Consider the following 11,507-nt stretch of genomic DNA (forward strand, 5'->3'; position numbering starts at 1 on the left):
TGTGCAGTTAGTCAAATTACACCAAAACGCTACTTGCCCGACCTTAAAAAGTCTTAGGTTTGGTTCAATTGACATCTGCAGTTAGATGGACGTTCTAGCACATCAGGGCCCGTTGTTCAACTGAGCCCGATTAAGCTAATCCTTGGTTGACGAAAACATTGATTCAAGTTTAATTACTAATTAATAAAGATTTTTCCAAAACATTTTGTCCCTCAGTTTTGACATAGACATTTCTTAACCATTAAGCTGAAATTAGCTTTTAGAAACATTTTAACTAGCAATTAACGAACAACCGGACAAGAGTTTTAATCTACAAGATGGTGGTGTAGGTCTTGGTGTCTGCCAAAATATGTTCTTGTCGATGTTCATTTAGTAACGGCATTATTATTATTATTATTATTATTATTATTGTTGTTTTTCTTGTTGTTATGGTTACTGTTATTGTTATTATTATTATTATTATTATTATTATTATTATTATTATTATTATTATTATTATTATTTATAGACATTTAACAGGAGACAATTGTCACTGTAAATACAAATTATTAGTCAGAGTATTTTTGTTGGTCTGGGAGCTTAAAGTTAGGAACCAATAGAACAAACCAAACAAAGAAAACAGAAATGGTTAAAACTTTTATCAATCGCTAGACTGCTTAGGAGGGGATTCCGTCACGGTTGACATTAATTTGAATGTACTCTTTTTTTTCGGGTTCAAACACTCCGGAACGAAATTGTCACAACAGCGCAAAATACATGTATTTCATTTCCAAACTTTCAACAACAGGGCTTGAGATCCTCTTTTCTCGGATAATTACGAAAAATCTTCAACGTTTACCATATCTTGTTCGGCGATAAATAAATAATCATTTCTCAATAGAGTGTGTGCACGGCGGCCATGTTGGAGAACTAAAACAATAGAAGATATTTGCATAAAAATAGAATATATTTCCCAGTGGAAAATCATTGTATTGTTTCGGTCCTCCAACATGGCCGTCGTGCACACACTCCATACACGAGGAAAACAAAACTGAGGGAATTCAAAAAGAGAGCAGCTCGTGGTATGACAAAGACAAAAGATAGATATTTTAATTTCGTTTTTGAACCTCATTTACTCAGCATTTGTTCGGTAAAGACAGTAAAATTCATTCCAAAATCGGTAAGTTGAGAGTGAAATGATTGAAAAAATTTCCTAACACACCAGAGGAAGGATGGATGACTGCCCATAATGCACTGCGAATGAAACTACGACACCAACAGAAAGATATCAAGTGATTTTCTCAAAGGGACATCAAACCATAATCCGTTTTGAACAGTTTTCCGGCACACAGGAGAAGAAATTGCAAAATTTGGCCACCGGGAAAGGAAACGTTAATTTTCGATTACAAATATTGGTATGTTTCGATCGCCTTAAAAAGCCAGCCTGGGGTATTCCACAAGGAGAGATCTTATTCGTGAAAGTACACATGGACCAAAAATATTCAGTTTAGGACAATTTTTGAATTTACTAAAGCTCTACATATATCCACTGACGATGAATCAACCTCACCTTGAAAATGCTTTCCGAGGACAACATATTAGAGAACTCAAGCCTAGTAAAGTGACGATAGTGACAACAACATAATTGAGATTTCCAACATCGGATTCAATGTAATTATTAAGTTCGCAGATAGTACGAATACCCTGAGGTGAAAACAATCAACTGAAAGCTATCAAAGATGTTTCTGAACCGTATCTCCGTGTCACTGTCTGAAAAATAAACCTATCATATAAAATTCACTAGGCTGAAAACAAAACATTGATCACATTTCTTTCAAAGAGATAATGTTGCTTACCTTTCTCAAGACTAAAACTTTCCAAAACGTATCAACCTTGCGCAACTGAAGGATTAGGAGTTAAGTGACACTCGATGTTTACCATTTGCAAGAAAAAACAGTTGAGATAAAGGTTGATTAATGGTACGTTTTTCTCGAAACAGGACAGCAACTAAAAGAGATGGCGCTTTCCGTTGACAAGGTCGTCGCTCCAATATTCTGGAAACGGGAGAAATGACAAATGATACGGAATTAATGGGACGGAGAAGTAGTACCTTTGAAGGTACCCTTAAAATTCAGGATGGAAATTCCGAAAGAATTTGAGAACCATTTGATTTCCAACCAAAATCTCCGGATTTTTCGTGCAATTGGCAAACGCACATTACGCCGCGTTCTCCATTGTGGTAGTGCTTAAACACCCTATTCAGCCACTCACCCATTTGTACCACAGTTCGAAAAGCACAAAAATGTCTTTATTGTTGACGACGCTCGTCCATAGAAGGTCCCTTAGGCGGCATCCAATCATGGAAATGATCTCTGTAATGCCCGCGTTCCAGGAACCATGAATCCACGCCGTCTCGACGCTGCGATTCCCGCCCATCTGCCCGTCGGGAATACCACGGGACATAGTTTAACCGCTGAAAAGCACGGTCACTGGCTCGTTCAAAATACCACTCATGGCTACGCTTCCGTTTCTGACCGTGAGGAAACTGGGTTGCATGTCTGTCAGTTTTTCGATGGTAGTTTCGATCCCGCGCCCGACGATCATACCACGGAGTGGACCGCTGATACGCACAACGCCTCCGGTTTCGACCGCAAGGGAAATGGGTAGCGTGTTTCTCAGTGTCTCGTTGAAACGATCGATCTCGCGCCCGACGATCATACCACGGAGTGGACCGCTGATCGGCACGACGTTTTCGGTTTCGACCGCAAGGGAACTGGGTAACGTGTTCATCTGTGTTTCGCTGCGGGTATCGATCTTGTGCTCGCCGTTCATACCAGGGTACAGAACGTTGGTCAGCGCGATCCTTGGCGCGCTCAAATACCCAGTTCGGAGGGGGAATCGGTTCACCATCCCCAGAGTCATCGGAAAAACACACTTTTCCGCCTGTTATATCTCGCTTTCTCATCTCATCCCCACCTGAACGCTCCTGATCCTCATCTTCGGATAGGATCGGGCCTTTAGGGACAAAGTTCTTTCCTTTCTTTTTCACTTTAGACCGTTTCTCGTACCACTCTTCGGGAGTCAGTTGGACACCTTCGGGAGGGATCGGACCTTCGGGTGTCTTTCGCTGGCGTAAGTCTCCATGCTTCAACCGGAAATCTTCAGATTCGATCGGGACTTGAATTAACCATCGACGGTCCTCGGGTATCTTCGGTTTCTTAGGCGACTTCTTCCTCTTGATGTCGGAACCTCCACCGGAATCTACTTCAGCTGCTTCTCGTGACACAATAATGAAGCCTGTACTGTCTGTAGCTTTAACTTCATCTCTCGTGGTTTTACTCTCGCGTTCCACCTTATCCATTCCTTTCAGCAGCGTTTTAACAAGATCCACGTTAAAAGTCAAGTTTACAAAGCCTGCTAAAGCTCTACCTTCCGACGTTGTCATCAGCTCCGACTTCCTAACCGTCATCTCCCACTTCTCTTTACTTTTGTGTTCGCAATCACGCTTCTCCATTCCCGCCATCAACTTAACTATATTTTTCTTCTCCTCTTCCCAGTCGCTCTGTCCGCCCTTTTTCTCGCCCTCGTCTGATTCTCTCTCACTCTCTTCATCCCCTTTGAAGCTCCTTTCACGTCTAATTTCCTGTTCTTTCAATTCTGCCTGATCCTCCTCTTTGGGTTCAAACTTATCTGCCTCGCCGTTACCACGAAATATTGTTGGCGCAAATAAGCGTGCCCAGTAAGTCTTCTGTTTTTCAATTGTATTCTTACGAACACTGTTTGTTGATGCAAATAAACTTTCCCAGTAAGTCTTCTGTTTTTCTATTGTCTTCTTATGAACACTGGTCAACCATTCTTTGATATTTTCCAACTGCTGCCGAAGGAATTCTCGATCAAATCTTCTCCCTTTTCTCTCGGAATCTCCCTCCCGCTTGTCGTTAACGTCCGATTTTCTCCATTCTCCCCCTGCTATTTTTTCCTTCTCAGTCTCACCATATTCTCCCTTCATCCTGCGTTTTTCTTTATCATATTTTACCTGCTCCCGAATGACAGCCTCGTATTCCTTTTTCCGCCGTCGTTCCCGCTCGGCTTTCTCCCGATTCTTTCTCGCAGCTTCTCGCTGTTTTTCCAGCTCGGCCTTTCTTCTCTCTTTCTCCTTCCGCTTCAGTCTGCGCAGCTCCATCAACCACTTCTTGAACTCCTTCTTTGCGGCTTTCTTCAAAGATTTCAAAGTTCTTTGTTGTTTTCGCAGGCTCTCCTTTTCCTGAGAGATTTCATCTCTTAACCGCTGTACTTCTTTTCTCTTCTCCGCTTCCATTTTCTTCGTCGTCTTCAAACCCTCCTTCTCTTTAGCTAACAATTCTTTCACCTTCTTCTTAAACTTCCCCTTTAATTTCTTGATCTTTTTCTTTTCTTTTTTCAATTTCACCGTAAATTCCTCAAGTCCCTTTTTTTCCCTCTTGTGATTTTTCCTTTCTCTGGAAAACTTCTTCTTCTCTCGTTTCAGCGCTCTCCAAGCCCGCTGCAATTTCTTTTTCTCCTTTTTAATGCGACGCCTTTCTTGTTTCAACTCCGACAAGAAGCGGTGCGCCTCTGCAAGGCGTAGCTTCGCCTCTTTTTCTTTCTTCTTCAGCTCGCGTCGTTTGATTCTTTGTTTGCGTATCTCTTCGCCACGACGCTGCTTCACATTTCTTATCATCTGCTTCTGTTTCCTTGGTAACTGCTCTGGAAGCTGACCCAAAACACTAACGCCTTCGTCTTGCTTCTCTATTAGCCTTGGCCTTGAAGGTTCACGATTTTGTACCTCAATCTCTTTCTTGCATTTTCGTTTAGCAAAGTACTCTTGGTACGACTTCACACGAGAATCATCAGCCTTTTGAATCGACCTAAACCCCATAGATAATAGAAGGGCGTCTGTATCGGACTTACTGCGTATGATAACCCTTTCTGATTTTCCTAGCGCCCACACAGCAACTACATGCTGTCTTCGCTCTAGGCCGACCGCCGATGCCGAGGGGTTTTTCTCTGGAAGCTTCTTTGGTTTTGAAGGTTCACGATTTTGTACCTCACTCTCTTTCTTGCATTTTCTACTAGCAAAGTACTCTTGGTACGATTTCACACGACGATCATCAGCCTTTTGAATCGGCTTATCCCCCATAAATTTCCAAGGAAATAGAAGAGCGTTTAGTTGGGACATACTGTGTACGATAACCCTTTCCGACCCCTTATAAATTACAAGGGGCCTTTGCAATGGGGTGACCGCCGATGCCGAGGGGTTTTTCTTGTCCCTGTCATCGTTTTTCAAAATGCGCGGAGATTTGTCGTGAACCCAAGAAGATGTAAACTCCCGAGGAAACAATATGTTGTCAAACTGTTCACCTTTGCTGAACTCTTTAGAAATATCTTCAGGATTATTTTCAGATTGACTCTCCATGATGCGAGGAAGCGACTTGCTCGCTTCCTTGTCATCGGGATTCGCAACAGAAGCTTCTCGCTCTGTGGCAGACTTCTCAGTTGAACTTCCCACAAATGTCGGTGAAAGCAAAAGAGAAAGATCTGTTTGCTGTGATGTAGTTGTTAAAGAACGTTCTCCAGGCAACTCGGACAGACCTCTCCTTTCGTTAGTCTCCTCTGATGCGCACTTCTCGCTCTTGGAAGAACTTTCGTCCGTGGGCCCCTTCATCTGCGAGTCTTTGGTCCAGCGGTTTCTAAACTCGCTCCACGTACTACCACGCATGCGCAATGTCCTTTGGGCATTTTGTTTCTGTTTTTTACCCTCGGTGGCCAGCTCCTTCGGTTTTTCGTCGTGTTCTGTGGAGTCCGTCAACATTTGACTCTCGTTTACATCCTGACTTCCATCTTCAACCTTTCGCCAGCGATGTAGAAAATCTCTCCAGTATCTGCAAGATGTTATACAAGAGATCATGATTAGCTCCGTTTTCTCGTGTATGTATTGATTTCAGAGGCAACTGTGCACATCATTGTGAACAAAGACTGTTTATAGTAAAGTCCCCTATCTTCCCTTGTGATCGTCAAGATCGTATGCTTCGACTGAACGGCCGCCATCTTGGTTTGAATGACGAACGCAAGCTGGGGAGAGCGCCTATACAGACGAGGAGGACCTCGTCAGTTTGTATAGCGTGGAGGAGGGAACTCACCTTTCTCCGCCCCCAGCCTCCCCCCCCCCCCCCCCATAGTGTTGGTGTTCTCCCCAGGATAATCACAAGGGAAGATAGGCGACTGCGAACAGTATTGTGGACAGGAAACAAATCACAGCAGAATTCCACATCCAGAAATCAAGATAATTGAGTAAAGGGATGTCCCATGACTTACATGGTAAAGCTCTATTAGGCCCCCTCCGTATTAAAACCCCTCCCCCCTTCCTCACCCTCATCTCCACCACAAATAGGAATCCCCGGAATTAAAAATCTTGTTCAAATATTCTGGAGAAACAAAGGGTAGCTTTTGGAGAAGGGCAGATAGAACAAATTTATGTAAAGCAAGTGAAAACTTGTGGAAACTTGGTCGTACAATGTCCAGATGTATGATAGATACACTTGACACTTTTGTTGCCTAACAGTGATAAAACTATTTGTTTGATTTGTCTCCATGCAATACACAAGAGGCTGGGGGAGGGGTGGCAAAAGGTTGTTAAATCAGTTAATGGTTTGCACAAAATTCCTTATTCTCATTTCACGTGCTGCTTACTCGGACAAAAGTAGTTAATACACTTCACTAAGCTGAATACAGGTTTGGAAGTAAAGGTGGGGTGGGAGGCATAACCAGATCCACATCACTTCACCACCACCAAAACCACCACCAAGGAGATCACAAGACACATGACTCCTTTAGATTGCTCGCGGTGACTTTTGGAGTCAAGAGAGCGAGCTGAGGGAGCAAGATAGGGTACAAAGGGCTGAGCAGGTACAGCAGACCTTTCTCCTTTGCCTTTGACCACTGCCTAGCAGTCTTGATTCCTGGCCCTAGTTGTCCAAAGAGTGGATAACTTTATCCAGCAGATAAATTGCTATCCAGTAGTTATATAATCAATACATTAATCTGCTGGATAGCAATTTATCCACTGGATAAAGTTATCCCCTCTTTGAACAACTGGGACCAGATAGCTTTCAACAAAATTGGCTTTTATAGAGTCAATTGCTTGGATCAGGATGGGCACAGGAATAATTTTGAAGACATATCAGAGAATTGACAACACTCACTTGTCAAACTTGATGCCACTAGAAACTGCCTGGCGTAATTTTCTGTTTTCATTCATACGACGCCACAAATCAGCAGTGTGTTTTTCATGCAAGTAGAGCTGCTCCATATGCTCCAGCTGATCCTGTAGAGCCTTGTTCCAATCAATCCCACCTCCCTGTTTGGACTTTTCCTCTTCATACTTTAGCCGCCAGTACCATGACATAACTTTACTCATGCGCAAACGCTGCCTTACGTTTTCATGTAAGCCCATGAGTTTGAAATGTTTTTTCTGAAGTTTTTCATGCAGTGCTTTGGTGTCAAACAGGTTTCCCAGTTCAGTCTCAGGCTCCTGTTCTCTTTGAGGGTCTAGGCGATCTTCTAGTTTCCACATTGTTAGCTGATCCAGGAAATCACGTGACACATCGTCCAAAGGCTCCATTGGGTCTGAGCTGAGTGGAAGAGAGGCTGTTTTTGGCCCAGGCCTCTTAATGTCTCCAGACACCTGCAATGCTTGGCTGCTGATATACACGCTCAAGCCTACCAATCATTGAAAATGAAAAATAAAAAAGTGTTAGTAGTGGTATTTTAAGAAGCCAGCAAGGAAAGAACACTGGAATATTGCAAATGCTGGAAAGCATTGACCAAAGGGCACTGTGTCAAAGCACACTCGAAAATAAGACGGCTGTTTCCATGCAAGAGCAGGATTCTGGGGAGAGGGTTGTAAAAATGGTCCAGAAGGTATGAGAGATTGTTGAGGGTAGTTAAGAAAGACTTGTCTGGGAAGGCATGTGGGCCAGTCACTATGATTGCTGCCATACATGTAGCTGAAATAATAACTATTTTAGATAAGAAATTTCAATGTGTAACCTTCCGACATAGAAAAAAAAATGAAAAAATGTATAACAACAACAACAGCAACAATTTATTTACAGCTTCAGATTATATAAAGGGCTTGTCCCGCAAATAGCCACAAAGCTAGTCGAGGCGGGACAAGACCAAAAGAAAATTACAGTAAATTACAAACATGCTGGAAAACGGAAAACTCAACTTTACATAATGCAAGTGTAATGCTTAAATTCTTTTATTTATTGGTGACAACTTATATACCAGAAAAAAAGAAACCTTTGCACTCTTTCTGCATAATTCTCTTTGAATGTTTACTGATCTTGCAAGAAAAAGAAACAAATAAAGTTTTGTTTTCCTATAAATTTAAATCTTACCATATCCGATGCTGAAACCAAGGGCTGTTGTCACACCCAGAAGAACAAACAGGGTTGGGACATCAACATAAATGGAGCTACCATCACTACTGCCCACAGCTGTAGCTTGATCCTCAGTTTCTGCTACTTTCTCAGCATCCTGACCTCTGTCGTTGCCATCCTCAATGGCTTCTGTGATGTCAGAATGTTCTTCCTTGTTATCAATGTCTTCATCTTCATTGTCTGGATCGAACAGATCACTATCAAAAGAGAACACACTGCATCTGGACTCTACCATCTCTTCACGTGATTCACGGCTTAGGTCAACAAAATCCTGGCTGACGTCCTCTTCTGGGATTGGCTCAATGTCATTGTCATCCTCCAAGCTATTTGAATCACTGGGAAATGAGAAAGCACCACTCTCTGAGAGCTGAGGCAGTTCTCGCCAACCATCAACAGTGTCTAAAGAGACATTAGAAGATAGTAGATCTTCTTGATCACATTCAGAGGCCAATGAGTCAACAGCGTCATCGCCCACATCATCCGCATTCTTGTTCAAACAAAAGTGATTAGATATTATCATAATACCATCATCTGCTGCACAATGACAACTGTTCTGTCGACTGAGCACAGGTTCCCCTTCTGCATCAGCCTCAAGATTTGCACCATTTCCAAGCAGATTGTCGCTATCAACCTCTGCTTCTTCAGCTGCCTGGTTTTCTTGATCTGCCGCAGGTGGTGGATGACAATGAAATCCACTCAGAACTTCAAACTCTGCTTCACCCTCGCTGTCGTCTCTCGCTGGGGCTTCAGATGGGAAAACAACAACCTCGTCTCCTATTGGAGGCGATTTGGAATAACACACAGAATCCCTTCTTGGCTGAAAAGACATAAAATATATTTTGTCACACATTATGTTACCTTATTTTATACTAACATCAGCCTTCCAATTTAAAGTTGTTGTGATGAATCTGCATGGGCAGCAGCAGCAAAGACATTAACTTGGCTCATCAGGAGAATTACTCCACTTAAAAAGCTGATCTTTTACAATAAATGACGCTTTAATACCTCACATATGCCTACTATACCAAAAAAATTAAAATACTATTACTGTTCAGTGCAAACACCACTGCTGGCAATTAGGCCAATAAAAACCAAGAGTTCACTGTCCAAATCGTTTGCAAGTAAGAAGACTCCAAATTTGCAACTGTTACAGTTCATGTCTGAAATGCTGCCATTCTGTTTAAATGACCAGAACTCAAGGCATATTGAAAGAAACCGTTTGTCAGAAATTTATTTCCTCTGGTGACAGTAACCCACAACTTTAAAAGATCTTTTTTCTTCTTGATTTCTTAAATATTTTACTGTATGGTTCTCTTGATCACATGACGGCAAATTTATATGATATTTAAATCGTTGACTGAAGTAGTACAGTTCAACTCAGCTATTATACTGAATGCTAACCAGACCCCTTCATATTCCCTTGTCGGTACTTTCTGTAGCCTATTATTGGCCCTTGCAATTATTATGTTTTAATTGTCCTAAATTCCAAAGTCCATGTGTTCAAAGTAAGAATTTGGTGCATTAAAATACTAATTTTTGCAATAATGCGGTTGTTATTTTCGTTAGATAACGCAATCAGGCTAAGAAGCACACCGATAAAAACGCAGATTACACTCGCTGTTATCGGATGCCCAACTTAATCTTACATAACTACAGGTGTCGTTGTGACACAAACCTGTCGATCACGTGCTCTTTGTTTACAAGCGAACGAGCTTGTTGGGAAAGTACAAGCTTGAAAAATGTAAATTCAAAAATGGCTTGGGCACATTTTGTAAATAAGCAACCGAAAATCGTCGGACGTTACAGTAAAAGAAATATTAATGTACTACGATGACATGTAAATACATCTTTTCTGTTTACCACAAAGGGTATAAGCTGAGGACACAAGACGAACCCTGGACTAGCACGAGCTAAAATATTGTAATTGGGCAAAGGGCAGTGTCATTTTCTCCCCACAGAATTTGCTACCAAGTTTATAACAAGTTAGTTTACCTCAAAAATAAAATATTACACTCTTTCATTCCATACTATATAAAGCGCTGTTGTAAAACCCGAACATTTACCGCATAAGCAGGTCGGGGTGAACGAAATTGACGACATAGCTTACCTGGATCTCAACTTTGCCATCTCTGTTGACGAAAGTCCAGTCGTTTTCAAAATCGTCTGCTGCAGTGGACGTCATTTCTTCCGAAATAAAATTCTTACATTATTATCAGCAAATGAAAATTACAAGTGACTCGTCTTTTCGCCCGTAGAAGCTTTATACGATACCGAAAAATTTCGCTCAATGTTTTGGTTCTATGCAACAAGGCGTTCAATGTTGTTATTTTGGCATAATGATCACGTGTTTATTGCTAACCAATGAGAGCGTTAGTATGTAAATTTTGCCCACCTCTTTTCAAAACTAACCAATCAGAAAGATGACCTTGGTAAACAACAAATTCGCGGACAAGAATTACGCGGTTTAAAATGATGCAATCAAAAAGGCCAAAAAGGAAATATACCGAAAAAATATTCGTATGACCATGCATGGCCAAACGCCACGTATAATGTTTAACAAGAGAGGTTACAAAAGGAATGACTCGTGTCGATTTAGAACCAACATTCCCTCTTTTTACATTGTACAAATATTAAAACCAACGCGGGTTCGTTTGCGGGAAGGTGTGAATATTTATTATAAGTAACATATTCACGTAAAATATGCAACGAAAGCTTGGAAACATTCCTAAATGGAGCTATTCAAAACAATATATGAATGGAAATGACTATTTAATTTCGCGTCGCCATATATAGCGTTGAAGCTGTGTTCCTGGAGTGGGATTAGATCATCTGTTTAGTTAAACATTAGTGGAGTAAATATTTTATCATTTATGCCTTTTGAAGCCAAAAGAAAATTTTATCCACAAATTATATGAATAAATTTAGTTTGTGAAAGACTTAAGAGTAGTTCAGTTAAATGAAGTGTCTCGGTTCTAATAGCAGATAATAGATACAAGAAATAAGAGCTGACTTGTTTTAGAGGGAAAAGATAGTTGATAATTTAGACTGATTGCTTTTGGTAGTGGG

At 41.3% G+C, this 11,507-nt stretch overlaps 1 protein-coding gene and 1 long non-coding RNA gene across 3 annotated transcripts; one reads left to right on the forward strand and one right to left on the reverse strand.

Moving 5' to 3' along the window:
* Positions 1-505: 505 nt before the first annotated feature.
* LOC146459822 (uncharacterized) lies at positions 506-1,487 on the forward strand. The gene is made up of 2 exons (XR_014857814.1): positions 506-885; positions 1,021-1,487. It is a non-coding gene; the product is annotated as an uncharacterized LOC146459822 (long non-coding RNA).
* LOC146459823 (uncharacterized) lies at positions 1,486-10,763 on the reverse strand. 2 transcript variants are annotated; one of them, XR_014857811.1, is made up of 5 exons: positions 10,549-10,763; positions 8,400-9,258; positions 7,200-7,716; positions 2,063-5,879; positions 1,486-2,023 (listed from the first exon to the last, which is right to left on the reverse strand). XR_014857811.1 is itself a non-coding variant. In XM_085088884.1 (4 exons), exons 1-4 carry the CDS (start codon positions 10,621-10,623, stop codon positions 2,288-2,290), a joined length of 5,043 nt encoding a protein of 1,680 aa, XP_084945010.1. In that variant the 5' UTR covers positions 10,624-10,763; the 3' UTR covers positions 1,486-2,287. The 2 variants fall into 2 exon arrangements, 1 of the variants encoding a protein (XP_084945010.1); XM_085088884.1 differs by having other exon boundaries at positions 1,486-5,879.
* Positions 10,764-11,507: the final 744 nt, after the last annotated feature.

Source organism: Pavona decussata, unplaced genomic scaffold, assembly GCF_977016875.1.
Source record: "Pavona decussata unplaced genomic scaffold, jaPavDecu1.1 SCAFFOLD_216, whole genome shotgun sequence".
NCBI classification, from domain to species: domain Eukaryota; kingdom Metazoa; phylum Cnidaria; class Anthozoa; order Scleractinia; family Agariciidae; genus Pavona; species Pavona decussata.